Below are 15,317 nucleotides of genomic sequence, written 5' to 3'. Positions count from 1 at the left end.
ATGTGCTTGTTGTATTTGATACCATTCCACCAATTCTGCTCCAGTCATTAACACAATCCCGTTCTACCCAATTAAAGTGCCACCAACCTCCTGTGATGGTAGACCAATCTGAACTTATCTCTCGGCATGTCCAGCCCAGCCATTATCTCAGACAATCATGGCTAGCGGGAAGGTTTCTCTCTTGTAAACACATTTACAGAGTGGGGCTCTCAGCCTTTTACCTCAGCTTGGAGGAGACATTTCTAATTAAGAAGACGAGATTCTATAAAACCCAACGACCTCTGGGGTGGTCTGTTATGTAAGCGAACGAAACAAAAACTCCTAGAGTTAGATCATATCCTGCGATGTCAACAGGTAGGACAGGTAGCCTTCCTCACAGCAACAACACCCACCGGTCTGCTTGGATCTCTCTCTCTCCATCTCTTTCCATTTCTCTCTCTCTCCTTTTACATATCTATATCCCCCCCCCCCCTCTTTTTTGACATAGCTTATTTTGTCCTGTTTAAACTGGGCCATTGCTGCCTGGAGGTGTTCTGTCCGCAGCCTCTCAAACGTCACTCAATCAATTCTGAAGGGGACAGAACCACAGTTCTACCAAGGAGTCGTTGACTAGGAAAACTACGCCAAGGAGGATACAGGGCTGTATCTGGGCAATTAAGGAATAAAAACGTAATGAAACGTAATGAAGCTAATAACCTCTGGGGTTAATTTGAAATGTTCTCATGACATTGACACATATAGCTACCTTTTTAAAGTCATATCCAGTGACAGAAAGCTGATACCGTGAGTGCTTGTCGATGACCCAGGAGAGAGAAACTGAATCCTTTTTACAAGTTAGCCCGAATAAAAGGTCTTGACTTAACTCAGATCTACAGGCGCTCAGACTGTGTGAAACCAGCTGAACCCAGTAATGTGCTCAAAACTGAGACCCAGCAAAGATGCCTGGGAAATGTCTCCTTGGCAGCTCACCTATTTCGTCGCCGGTGACATTTTCCGAGTCAGGTAACTGGCTAAATTACAATTAGCCACACAGGAGCTATGTTACATGGCGTCAAAGGCACAACTAAGGAAGACCTTGTCGCCTTTTCACCGCCCCAAAGTTCTAATGATCTAAGTCATCTGCTCACCATGATCACTCCCTCCCCTTATTGATTAAGATCCATCTTACTTTGATCATGTGGATTTAGGGATAGCCAGAACTGTACTGATAACTATGCATGCCACAGCGGATGTCTTAGTGGTTTCTGCTGAAATTAATCCATTCAGTTAAGAGGTTAGCAGTTTACATTGTTTCATTTGTAGAGTCTTTATGTCATACACCTGAGTGTATGGAATAGGGTTGCCATTGTGTGAACATTTAGGTGTCAGTGGAGGGTGGAGACCCATGGAGATGCGTTGGCTATGTTGCCTTGTTGTGTTGCTGTGGGCCTGAGAGGTGGAGTCTGGGATGTTAGGTAATCTGTGTTGGTGTGGTGTGGCCTCTAGTTTTTTCTCTCTCTGAGCTCATCCCTACCTAACCCTCTCCTCTTCTCTCTACAGGCCACCCACTACAGTTTCCTGTCCACTTTGGAGGTACTGGGGAAGCTGATGTTCGGTGCCCTGGCAGGGGGCCTGGTAGACTGGGTGGGTTTTCCCACCGCCTTCCTCCTTTTCCTGGTCCTCTCTGCCGGGACAGCCCTCCACATCTGGAAGGCCACAGACACAGGGGCCCTCAGGGAAGAGCCCAAGTGATCAGCTTTTTGTTCTAGCCCTTACTAACACATCAGATCAAGCTAATCAAAGGGTCAATGATCAGTTGAGTCGTTGAACAAGGTGTGTGAGTGTAAGGTTGGAACAAAACATAAATTGAAAATTTCACAGAACATTCCACTCCATGTTCTGTGAAAGATTAATGAATCTAATACTAATATAAGTCATTCAAAAAGCCTTGTGAATTCCCATTAATATATGGCAACAACAACATTGTTTCAGATTCCTGAAAAGATAACTTTTTTATACAAGATTTTTCCAGGACACTGATGAGTAGCTATATTGAGTTGGGAGATTGGATCAGTAGCATAAGGGATAGGGAGGACAATAAATGGGAAAGCTGTTGAGCAGCTGAGCAGTAAAGTTCAACATTTGCTAGCTAGCGTATCATTTTGATTAGAGGTAGCTAGTTTTAACGATTACTCAGCTAGCCTGGGTTAGTTATTAGTGCAATTAAAGAACCGGATCAAACTGTCTGTTAATAAACAACGTATTGCTAACGCTACGGTTAGGGTTAGCTTTAGAATAAGGGTTAGGGTTGGAGCTAGGGTTAGGGTTAGTAGATAGTTTAAATGTTACTGATAGTCTGTAAATCATCTACAGATGGACTATCCAATAACGTTTTAGCGAGAACCATACTGTAGCCTTACATTCTGTATGGTGGATAGTTATTTAAGATTGGCTAAAGAAAATACAAAAATATGCAGTTATTGTACATTTTCATGTAATTTGTTATGAATTCTGGGGGGAAAATGAATGATATGTAATGTTACATAGATGCTGGTTGTTTAACTACCTGCTGATATTACTTATTTGAGTTGTTAAATAATGTGTAAAGTTCTTAAGAATAACACACACCTTATCTAATCACTTTTTAGTGGGTTGAAACATACAGCAGTTGAAGAAACTTAGATTGTGGTGAAACAGAAAGCAGTTGAAGCATCTTAGAATGTGGTGAAACAGACAGCAGTTGAAGCATCTTAGATTGTGGTGAAACAGACAGCAGTTGAAGCATCTTAGAATGTGGTGAAACATACAGCAGCTGAAGCAACTTAGAATGTGGTGAAACATACAGCAGCTGAAGCAACTTAGATTGTGGTGCAGTAATTTTAACTTTTTTTCTTTTTTACAGTTCATTTGACTGGTGAGAGGCGTCTCCTGGCAAATAGACTGAAATATTCAACCAATGCCTCACACTGATTGAATACCATCTGTCTTTTGTTTACCGTGTCACACATTGTGATGGCTGAATTACAATATAACAGATAGTCACAGGGATGACAATCCAGGGGACAAGTCAAAGGGATGACAGTTCACAGAGGTGGCATAGTGACACTAGGCCTAGGCAGTTTCAGATAGGGACAGCCGGAGATAGAACCAGAGCAGCCATGTTATGAACTGTCATGATCAGCAAGGTCACTTTGACCAATGCAGTCATTGTTGCAAGGCACATCTCTGACACATGCTGAGAGGCTGTAATAAAATCAAGTTGCTATCCAAATGACTATGTTCCGTGGGGTTGCATGTTACTCAGACAGGGAGAGGTTGAAAATGTCAGTGAAGACACTTCCCAGTTGGTCAGCGCACGCTCGGAGTACACGTCCTGGTAATCCATCTGGCCCTGCGGCCTTGTGAATGTTGACCTGTTTAAAGGTCTTACTCACATCGGCTGCGGAGAGTGTGATCACACAGTCATCTGGAACAGCTGATGCCCTCATGCATGTTGAAGTATTACTTGCCTCGAAGTGAGCATAGAAGTTATTTAGCTCGTCTGGTAGGCTCATGTCACTGAGCAGCTCTCTGCTGTGCTTCCCTTTGTAGTCTGTAATAGTTTGCAAGCCCTGCCACATCCGACGAGCGTCGGAGCCGGTGTAGTAATTCACCACATTCCGAAAGAAACATTTTAACTTTTTACTCCGTACATTTTCCCTGACACCCAAAGTGCTTGTTACATTTTGAATGCTTAGCAGGACAGGAAAATGGTCCAGTTCACACACTTATCAAGAAAACATCCCTGGTCATCTCTACTGCCTCTGATCTGGCGGACTCACTAAACACAAATGCTTAGTTTGTAAATGATGTGTCACACCCTGATCTGTTTCCCCTGTCTTTGTGATTGTTTCCACCACCCCTCCAGGTGTCGCCCATCTTTCCCATTATCCCCTGTGTATTTATACCTGTGTTCTCCGTTTGTCTGTTGCCAGCTCATTTTGTTTCGTCCAGCGTCTTTCCCTCTGCTCCTGTCTCTCGATTGTTTTCCCGGTATTGAAATTCTGCCGGCCCTGAGCCTGCCTGCCGTCCTGTACCTTTGCCCCACCTTTCTGGATTACTGACCTTTGCCTGCCCTGACCCTGAGCCTGCCTGCTGTCCTGTACCTTTGCCCCACCTATCTGGATTACTGACTTCTGCCTGCCCTTGACTTGCCTTTTGCCTACCCCTGTTTGATTAATAAACTGTTGTTACTTTGAAGTTGTCTACATCTGAGTCTTACCTGAAACGTGTTATGATGTCTGAGTGTTGGAGTGTGCCCTTAGCTATCTGTAAAGAAAAGAAAATGTTGCCATCTGGTTTGCTTAATATAAGGAATTTGAATACTTACAGTTTGGAAGTTTACGTACACTTAGGTTGGAGTTATTAAAACTAGTTTTTCAACCACTCCACACATTTCTTGTTAACAAACTATATTTTTGGCAAGTCGGTTAGGACATCTACTTTGTGCATGACACAAGTAATTTTTCCAACAATTGTTTACAGACAGATTATTTATCACAATTCCAGTGGGTCAGAAGTTTACATACACTAAGTTGACTGTGCCTTTAAACAGCTTGAAAAATACCATAAAATGATGTCATGGCTTTAGAAGCTTCTGATAGACTAATTGACATCATCTGAGTCAATTGGAGGTGTACCTGTGGATGTATTTCAAGGCCTACCTTCAAACTCAATGCTCTTTGCTTGACATCATGAGAAAATCTAAAGAAATCAGCCAAGACCTCAGAAAAAAATTGTAGACCTCCACAAGTCTGGTTCATTCTTGGGAGCAATTTCCAAACTCCTGAAGGTACCACGTTCATCTGTACAAACAAGAGTACGCAAGTATAAACACCACGAGACCACGCAGCCGTCATACCGCTCAGGAAGGAGACGCGTTCTGTCTCCTAGAGATGAGCGTACTTTGGTGCGAAAAGTGCAAATCAGTCCCAGAACAACAGCAAAGGACCTTGTGAAGATGCTGGAGGAAACAGGTACAAAAGTATCTATATCCACAGTAAAACGAGTCCAATATCAACATAACCTGAAAGGTCGCTCAGCAATGAAGAAGCCACTGCTCCAATACCATCATAAAAAAGCCAGACTACAGTTTGCAACTGCACATGGGGACAAAGATCGTACATTTAGGAGAAATGTCCTCTGGTATGATGAAACAAAAATAGAACTGTTTGGCCATAATGACCATTGTTGTGTTTGGAGGAAAAAGGGGGAGGCTTGCAAGCCGAAGAACACCATCCCAACCGTGAAGCACAGGGGTGGCAGCATCATGTTGTGGGGGTGCTTTGCTGCAGGAGGGACTGGTGCACTTCACAAAATAGATGGCATCATGAGGTAGGAAAATGATGTGGATATATTGAAGCAACATCTCAAGACATCAGTCAGGAAGTTAAAGCTTGGTTGCAAATGGATCTTCCAAATGGACAATGACCCCAAGCATACTTCCAAAGTTGTTGCAAAATGGCTTAAGGACAACAAAGTCAAGGTATTGGAGTGGCCATCACAAAGCCCTGACCTCAATCCTATAGAAAATTTGTGGGCAGGACTGAAAAAACGTGTGCGAGCAAGGAGGCCTACGAACCTGACTCAATTACATCAGCTCTGTCAGGAGGAATGGGCCAAATTCACCCAACTTATTGTGGGAAGCTTGTGGAAAGCTACCCGATACGTTTGACCCAAGTTAAACAACTTAAAGGCAATGCTACCAAATACTAATTGAGTGTATGTAAACCTCTGACCCACTGGGAATGTGATGAAAGAAGTAAAAGCTGAAATAAATCATTCTCTCTACTATTATTCTGACATTTCACATTCTTAAAATAAAGTGGTGATCCTAGCTGACCTAAAACAGGGAATTTTTACTAGGATTAAATGTCAGGAATTGTGAAAACTGAGTTTAAATGTATTTGGCTAAGTAAGGTGTATGTAAACTTCTGACTTCAACTGTAAGTATATTTACTTTTAGACTTTTACTTAATTAGTATCTTACTGGGTGACTTTCACTTTTACTTGAGTCATTTTCGATTAAGGTATCTGTACTTTTATTGAACTATGACAATTGCATACTTTTTCCATCACTGATCATGCGCAACAATGTGAGGTGTTTTCACTTATGGAAAGCAGTGAAAAAGGGAAAAACGGTTTCCTCTCACTAATGTCTACAGATTTATTAAAACAAACAAATATGTAGGTAACTATTAAAAAGACATTGACACGGGCAATCCTCGTTACCTGGATACCTACCTTTCCAAAAATGTATTGTGTTATTTGGATGCTATAATTGCAGTATGTACTTCACTGTAAAATAACTACATTTGAACTGCAGTTGAACTACAAAATGACGGGACTACTGCAGGTACAAAATGAGGATGCAGTAATTATAAATGTTAATTGATATTTTGCTTCTGGACATGGGGAGGTGTGCCCCTTATTTTGTCCAATAAGGAATTTTCTGAATATACACTGCTCAAAAAAATAAAGGGAACACTTAAACAACACAATGTAACTCCAAGTCAATCACACTTCTGTGAAATCAAACTGTTCACTTAGGAAGCAACACTGATTGACAATAAATTTCACATGCTGTTGTGCAAATGGAATAGACAAAAGGTGGAAATTATAGGCAATTAGCAAGACACCCTCAATAAAGGAGTGGTTCTGCAGGTGGTGACCACAGACCACTTCTCAGTTCCTATGCTTCCTGGCTGATGTTTTGGTCACTTTTGAATGCACATTTGTGGCCTGCTGGAGGTCATTTTGCAGGGCTCTGGCAGTGCTCATCCTTGCACAAAGGCGGAGGTAGCGGTCCTGCTGCTGGGTTGTTGCCCTCCTACGGCCTCCTCCACGTCTCCTGATGTACTGGCCTGTCTCCTGGTAGCGCCTCCATGCTCTGGACACTACGCTGACAGACACAGCAAACCTTCTTGCCACAGCTCGCATTGATGTGCCATCCTGGATGAGCTGCACTACCTGAGCCACTTGTGTGGGTTGTAGACTCCGTCTCATGCTACCACTAGAGTGAAAGCACCGCCAGCATTCAAAAGTGACCAAAACATCAGCCAGGAAGCATAGGAACTGAGAAGTGGTCTGTGGTCACCACCTGCAGAACCACTCCTTTATTGGGGGTGTCTTGCTAATTGCCTATAATTTCCACCTTTTGTCTATTCCATTTGCACAACAGCATGTGAAATTTATTGTCAATCAGTGTTGCTTCCTAAGTGGACAGTTTGCTTTCACAGAAGTGTGATTGACTTGGAGTTACATTGTGTTGTTTAAGTGTTCCCTTTATTTTTTTGAGCAGTGTATATCTGTCCATTAAAGGGGAAATCTGGGATTTAAGCAACAACAAAACGGACACCACACCACTTTTTGGTAAACAGCTGAGGGGGTGGAGAAATGTGTCCATTCTGAAATTCATAGACAGAGCAATGGATTAAAGGACTGACCATCCACAGCTGTGGGATGTTGTGTTTAGCGGGCCATCATCGGCCTGACTGCCTCTGCAATCTCAATCTTATCCTCTTTGATTGTAACTGCCAGTGAAAGTTATTTTGCTATATCTCTGATGCAGTCTTGTTACTCAGAGAGACAGAGCTTCTCACAACAACCCTGCTGAGATAACTGATCACTGATCATTTGTCTTCAGTAATGATTCTCATAACACTCAAACGGCATATTCTGAATCTGTTTGATAGGTTATTAATAGCTTTCATTTTCATGGAGTCGATTAAGCCCATGACACAGGTAACCAAGTTATTTTTATGATGAAATAGGTAGACCAGGGATGGGCAATTAGAATTTTCCCCCAACCCTAACAAACACAGCTGATTAAATGTATTGCTTTCTAAACGGAAGATCATGATTAGTTGATTATTGGAGGTGTGTAGGCTAGGGTTGGGTTAAAAGTGAGACACCAATCAGACCCCCAAGGACTGGAGTTGCCCATCCCTGAGGTAGACAGGGTTGTGTAGGTGACTTTCTAAATGTAGTCCGTTACAGTTACTAGCTACCTGTCCAAAATTTAAATCAGTGACGTAACTTTTTGATTACCCAAATGTAGTAACGCAATTGGATAACTTTCAGTTAATTTTGGATTCGTTATCCCTTAAGAAGCATTAGAAGAAGACAAAAAGGATCCATCAGATGCATTTGGTGTGTCATCTGACTTGTGATCAGACTCGCTCAGGTGGAACAAACTTAAACATACACCTTTTTTCAAAGCTGAATTGAATGTCATTGAGAAAACAGAAAGAATTTCTGAATGTAAAAGTAACTCAAGTAATTCAGTAATTATTTAGTTTTTCAAAAGTATCTGTAAGAGTAGCTTTGGAGAGGTTGTCGTGTAATCTTTCTGAGTAACTTGTCCAAAGATCCCCATAGGAATGTTCAAACAAGTTGGACAGGTATCTTACAGTTAGTGTCAGGTCCCAGACCGTCTTGTGGCCTTGACAACCGCAAGAGGTAGCTAGTAAACCACACCCTTTACCACCAGCTGCAAAGGAGGATTATACATGAGATCAAAATGATAGTTTTAACCATGTTTTGAAGCTCTACAGTGTTTGTTTACAATTACATTGTTTCCAACCAATGTAGTAAAACAAGTTTATATTTTGGACTCTCATGGGTAACGCAGCTCATTTATAGGTTATATTTATAGGTTATATCCTTCAAGACTCAATGGCTAATTAACTTAAAAATCCAATAATGAATCTAGCTAATCCCATTTAAGGGAACCCCTTTTGGCCTACCGGTAACTGCGCCCCCCATATCGAGGCACAACTTCCACAGCCTAAGAAATCTCATTTCACTTCAATTTATACTGTCTACATTAAATATTGAATTTGTTAACATCATCTCAAGAGGGAACCTTGCTAAACATTCCACATCTGTTTTCATGTAACCAAATTGTGTCAGATCTGTCAGTTTTCTTCTACTGCTGGCTGCTATTCATTTACTGTCAACTTTACTGGGTTGCATGGAAAGGTTTACACAGTCTCGCAACCAGCAGTGCCTGTCCAATGATAGTGTCGAGTGTGGGCTGCACCATTTCTAGGTGGGGTTTTTCATGTATATAAATATATGAGTGCATCTTCCCAAGGCCCATGCAATCTGTCTGAGAAAGTTTCACAGTCCCTACCTTTGTCTAGCTGGTAAGATATCCCTTTTTTTATTCAATAGACCTTCTCCAGGAAATTGAGCATCTCGACTTCCAATTCTAGGTAACAATCATTTGTTCACTTCTCTCCTTTTTAGGGACTTTGAAACCATGTTTAGATGGGAAACTAACTTCACCGCTGTATGAATACATTCTAAATGCAGTGTAACGTTACCCTAGGGAACTTTACCATGCGTACATCCCTGTTTCTTTGTTACTCACGTCGCTCATATCAGATAGCCAGTGTGGCTGTGGTGTAGTTGTGATATTTCAGAATGATTTTTGATTCATTATTTTCTGTAACGGATCCATACCTCAGATCCTGTTATGTCTTGAAAAGCACTGTGAACTAACTGAGGAAAAGTGAGGAAAAGGTTCAAGTTTTGGGTGAGTTCTATCTACATGATTCCAGATAGGCGCGGTCACCACCAGATTGTTTGCCAACATTGTGAAATAGATAGTCCCGTGACAAATAATTAATCTGTGCACCCTCATAAACACACATTTCTATCCAGTTGTTCTAGGAATATAATTGTATTCTATTTAATGATGATTAGCCGATATAAGCGGCAGCCTATCATAGGCAGAGACATTGTTTAATTTTTTGTTGGGGATGAGTGTCACGTTCCTGACCTTGTTTTCCTTTTGTATAGTTGTGTTTAGTGGGTCAGGACGTGAGCTGGGTGGGCAGTCTGTGTTTGTTCTATGTTAAGTGTCATTGTTAATTGACCTTGTATGGTTCTCAATCAGAGGCAGGTGTTTGACGTTTCCTCTGATTGAGAACCATATATAGGTAGGTTGTTTAACATTGTTTGTTGTGGGTGGTTGTCTTCCGTGTCTGTGTATGTCGCACCACACGGGACTGTTTCGTTTTCGTTCGTGTATGTAGTCTGTTCGTGCGTTCTTCGTATATTGTAAGTTCGTTTGTTCAGGTCTGTTGACTTCGTTTATTATTTTGAAATTTCTCAAGTGTTCTTCGTGTTTCGTCTTTGTTTAAATAAATCATTATGTATTCATCACCCGCTGCGCCTTGGTCCAATCTCTCACCTAAAGACGACCGTTACAATGAGTCCATGAAATATAGTTTGACAAAATATATGCATGGTCTGGTACTGTTACTGTAGCATATGATGGCATCAAAGAATGACACTAACACTAATTATTTTAGAAATTCAATAGAATTTGATGTCAAGAGAGGATTTTATTAATACTGTACTGTGGTTATTACTGAATCTCCCTGTTTCTCTCTGCAGACCTGTGCCACCATGTCCTTCTTGCAGCAGACCCTCTATCTGGGCATGGCAGATGATTCGGTAGGGTTCTGTTCCACTTGAGGGAAACCCCCCCCAAAAATTGTGTTCTCTGTGGAATAACTTACCAGGCTGTGTTTGTACACTTGTAGCCAGTGATGTAAAGTACTTTTGTAAAAAAAAAAAAACATTAAAGTACTCTAAGTATTTATGTAGGTTTTTGGGGTATCTTACTTTATATATTTTTGGCAACTTTTACTTTAACTCCACTACATTCCTAAAGAAAATAATATATTTTTTACTCCATAAATTTGCCCTAGCAACCAAAAATGCTCGTTACATTTTGAATGCTTAGCAGTACAGACAAATTGTCAAATTCACGTACTTAACAAGAGAACATCCCTGGTCATCGCTACTGCCTCTGATCTGGTCGACTTACTAAACATAAATGTAAAGAAACCAAGAAAGCCATGCAGTCTGGTTTTCATATATAAGGAATTTGAAATTATTTAAACTTTTAGTTTTACTTTTGATTCTTAAGTATATTTTAGCAATTACATTTACTTGTGATACTTAAGTATATTTAAAAACCAAACACTTTTAGACTTATTTTACTGGATGACCTTTACTTTTACTTGACTCATTTTGACAATTGAGTACTTTTTGTAGCCGCATAAAAATTAGGGGGGAGGGAGGAGGACAGAGGAAGAGAGAGAAAAATAGACGGATGTTGAGGATAGCTACAGAGAGTCTGAGAAACAAACTGCACAATTCCTTCTCTTTCCCACTCTATCCCTATTCCTTATATGGGATGTTTCTCTCTTTGTTTCTGAACTATTCTCTACATTTTGTGAAGGTATCCATTGATTCACTGCATGGCAGCTAAGTGAAATTGTTCTCTCTCAGACCCAACTCAATCAGGGCACTGTGACTCCCTACCCGCATTTCAGTGCCGATGGGGATACAGGCATCTTGGATAAGGCCATCAAGGCCAAAGGTGAGGTTGACACACACACACACACACACACACAAATAATGTTTGAATGTGTTTCATAGCAGAGAAGCTTAGTTGAATAGAACTCACTCCGTGTGTAACATGATGGAGCATAGAAGGATATTCTGAGAGCATGTGACCGTGTGTACATTTCCGGGTCCGTGTTTTCATTGTCTCTTACTGGGGAGTAGTCAGAGCTGCCTAACCGTAAGCCCGGGGCCACACAGACACTTAATGTTCATAAAGAAATTGATAAGGGCTCATGGATTAGAGTATGCAACAACGTTTCTTATTGAACAAGTCCTTCCATCTTGTCTCTGTGACGTAGGTGTAGATGAGAACACCCTCATTGATGTGCTGGTGAAGAGGAGCAACGCCCAGAGACAGCAGATCAAAGCTAGCTATCAAAAGGCTAGTGGCATGGTAAGACGGGACACCCACTAGGTGCGTTTGGTTTGGCAGCTCGTGGGTGGAATTCGCACTTTAGGACTAATGGAACAATGCAAAACGTGCATAATCCAGAAACCTGGCGCACCTGGAAAGCTAAAACACACATGTGTATGACTGTGGAAGTGTGTATCATCCCTCTGTCTGCAGCCTCTGGAGACTGCCCTGAAGTCAGCCCTAAATGGAGAGCTGGAGGAGGTGGTTCTGGCACTGCTCAAAACGCCAGCCCAATATGACGCCCAACAGCTCAAACTGGCCATGAAGGTACACATGCACTCACTCACTCGCTCACTCCTACTAAGAATATACAATACTACTTAGAATACAAACAAATGTGAATCTTTCCCTCCGTTCGGGTGGCCTAGAGACGGCAATAGATGCAATACAAATAATGAAAGTGTAATGATTACCTTCTAAAGAGGACGCTGGGATGACGTCATCCTGTATTCTTGCTTAGCTGTTTAGTATGACCCACCCACTTCCTAACACCCTACCCATAGTGACACTATTCTGCTGTATTGTTGTGTAGTTGTGTAATAACGGTGGGACTTTTAAAATGGGTGGGTCTGTCTTCTTCGTACAATGGGTGTGACTGTTTTAATATGTGAGGAGACGGTAAGAAAAGTGGTGATGAGTACCTACTATACTTTTGGTTTAACGATACACAAGTCTGTGCATGTGCAGTGTGTGAGCCCAGCTAGCACATTTGGTTCCTTGGAAGTTGTGGGAACGTACGTTTTTGGTTTCCCATTGGTTCTGTGAACGAAGCCATACATTTCCTGACTGGTAAAATGGTTGCAGGGAGGTTCTGAGAATGTTGTTTTAAACGTTCTGAGAATGGAAGTGAAAATGTGTCTTGTTCTGGGAACGTATATTTTTAGGTTGCAGGGAGGTTCTGGGAATGTTTAGAACTCCAAGCACCGACGGGACACATGGAAATTCATTTGCTTAAGCATTAATAATGCAAACACATTTATTTTTTATTTTGGCACAGTCAGTGAGATTTGAACCTTTGACCTTTTGTTCTCTATCAATGGAATTGAATTATAATTTTAGTGAAGTTTCTTAAATGTGCTGAGAATGTTTCAATGCCAAACAACTATCCAGCACCATTCCCAGAAAGTTATGGGAAGGTTGTATGCAGAATAACCATGGGACAACCACGGTCTCACCAATCTCTAAGAAACATACAGTGTTCACAACGTTATGTGCTAGCTGGGAGGTGTCTGGCATAGTGGTAGACCTGTAGGTGCAGGTAGTGCCATGCTTCAGTCTGTTCTGTTCCATTTGGGGTATAATGAACATGGCCCAGCTCCTTATGTGTTTGTGTCATCCAATCCTGGGCTCTTTTGTCTCAGCTTTATGACTGATGTGACCCTTTTGTCCTTGTTGACCCTTCGCCCCTCTCACCTATCTCTCTCAGGGATTGGGCACAGATGAGGATACTCTGATTGAGATTCTGGCCTCCAGGACCAATAAAGAGATCAAAGAGATAAAGAAAGCCTATCAGGAAGGTGTGTAATATGTGAATATGTATATGTAGATGTCCTGTACGTGATGTGATAGTTACAACAAGACAATAATCCTGGCTTTTTTCTTGCTAGAATACAAAAACGAGCTGCAGAATGACATCAAGTCTGACACAGGCGGAGACTTCAGAAATGCTCTGCTCTCGCTCTGCAAGGTGTGTGTGTGTTTATTTATAGTTTCTTTAACCTCAGATGAATAGTATGGCACAATTAACCTCACTGCCCCCGCTCTCTCCCTCACATACTGTAGGCTACTAGGAATGAGGACTTCATCGTGAACCAGGAACTTGCTGAAAGTGATGCCAAGGTATGGAGGAGAAGAAAGAAATCAACGTTTGACACTGGCACAGAGAGTCAATGTGTAATTTAATCCCTGTGTGATGCCTGTGCCTACTCTATCGATCCATAGGCCCTGTATGAGGCTGGAGAGAAGAAGAAGGGAACGGACTGCTCTGTCTTCATAGACATTCTGACCACCAGAAGTGCTCCTCAGCTCCGCCAAGGTGAATATGTGACAGCACAGCTCTATGTGAGCTAAATAAAAGTACAGACTCAGAGCTTCTGGTATATCAAACACTGTAGTTTGACGAAACATGGTAAATTATGCTGCTAAACTTGTAAAACCACTTAGGAGACAAGTAGTAGAAATGCCCTTGCTAGAGTGCTCCTCTTTGTTTAAGCCCATTCAGCATCGTTCACACCCTTTTAAGCCTTAGCCACACCTATTTAAGTATTCATATGTAAACGCATGTAAGTCAGCATGGCATTGTCTTCCAGAAACTAGTCTCACTATTTAAACTTTCTCCCACTGAACTTTGTCGATAAATAGCACCTGCTCAATTGAGGGCAGAAAAGTTGTTGAGAGTTGTAGCAACACTTTTGCAGTTGTCCATAGCTTCCCAAAATCTGCAGTAGCAAAGATGATCTATATACTGACCAGTATATTAATGTGGATGCTACCGGGATTACAGATAATCATTAATTAATTGTGAACAATGATGAGTGAGAAAGTTAGAGGGATAAATATCATACCCCTCAAAAATGCTAACCCCCCATTATTGGTAATGGTGAGAGCAGGGCCGGCAAACGTGTGGCGAGCAGCATTTTCCCAGCACTTTTCAATTAGATGAGGCAGCGCTACACCACTTGATTTAGTTTAATCATTTTTTTTTTTTACGCAAATGTGTTGAAGTCAAGGACAAACTGTTTCTTTGATTGACTTGCCTTGTCTGATAATTTGTCAACTCACACAATTAGTAGCCTATGTCCTTCTCATCAGAGTACTCCAGGTTATCGTGTGGGCTCACACCGTAGAACAGGGTTTCCCACACTCAGTCCTGGGGCCCCCCTGGTGCACGTTTTGGTCTTTGCCCTAACACTACACAGCTGATTCAAATAACCAACTCATCATCAAGATTTGATTATATTAATCAGCTGTGTAGTGCTGGGTAAAAAAATGAAACGTCCACCCAAGGGAGGCCCCAGGACCGAGTGTGGGAAACCCTGCTGTAGAGCAATAGGATAAAGTGGCTTGCGCTCTGCTCACCTCGACCAAAAGTTACACTTCCAGTGTAGCAGGTTTAAAAAAAACAACATCACCTCCTCCCTCCCGACATACTTGACCCTCTCCAATTCGTCTACCGCCCTGACAGATCCACAGACAACGCAATCGCCATTGCACTGCACACTGCCCTCAAACACATAAACAAAATAAATGCATATCTGAGGCTGCTGTTCATCAGTTACAGCTGGGCCTTCAATACCATAGTGTGCTCTAAGCTCATCACAAAGCTCAAAACCCTGAGACAACTCCTTATTCAACTGGTTCCTGGACTTCCTGACAGGCCGCCCCAGGTGGTGAAGGTAGGCAACATTACGTCCTCAGTCCCCACCTGTACTCCATGTATACCCACGACTGTGTGGCC

General features: G+C 41.9%; 1 protein-coding gene across 8 annotated transcripts in view; it reads left to right on the top strand.

The window, feature by feature from the left end:
• Window positions 1-15,317, top strand: part of LOC139577068 (annexin A1-like) — a 59,343-nt gene that overhangs the window by 41,032 nt on the left and 2,994 nt on the right. For 2 of the 8 annotated variants that reach the window (XR_011675205.1, XM_071403826.1), the window contains exons 1-9: window positions 9,039-9,167; window positions 10,426-10,485; window positions 11,329-11,419; window positions 11,745-11,839; window positions 12,014-12,127; window positions 13,287-13,377; window positions 13,468-13,547; window positions 13,643-13,699; window positions 13,802-13,895. Coding sequence is in view for 6 of the 8 variants with exons in the window: in XM_071403826.1 (XP_071259927.1) it covers window positions 10,438-10,485; window positions 11,329-11,419; window positions 11,745-11,839; window positions 12,014-12,127; window positions 13,287-13,377; window positions 13,468-13,547; window positions 13,643-13,699; window positions 13,802-13,895 (670 nt within the window). In the remaining 2 variants the exon portion in view is untranslated. Of the gene's footprint in view, window positions 1-9,038; window positions 9,237-9,491; window positions 9,560-9,988; window positions 10,087-10,425; window positions 10,486-11,328; window positions 11,420-11,744; window positions 11,840-12,013; window positions 12,128-13,286; window positions 13,378-13,467; window positions 13,548-13,642; window positions 13,700-13,801; window positions 13,896-15,317 lie in introns of those variants that run through there. The other 6 variants (XM_071403829.1, XM_071403827.1, XR_011675204.1 and 3 more) reach the window with 6 other exon arrangements.

The sequence above is a fragment of the Salvelinus alpinus genome, chromosome 5, assembly GCF_045679555.1.
Source record: "Salvelinus alpinus chromosome 5, SLU_Salpinus.1, whole genome shotgun sequence".
In the NCBI taxonomy this organism is placed as follows: Eukaryota; Metazoa; Chordata; class Actinopteri; order Salmoniformes; family Salmonidae; genus Salvelinus; species Salvelinus alpinus.
The sequence above is the reverse complement of the archived record's forward strand: the minus strand, read 5'-3'. Positions and strand labels throughout refer to the sequence as shown.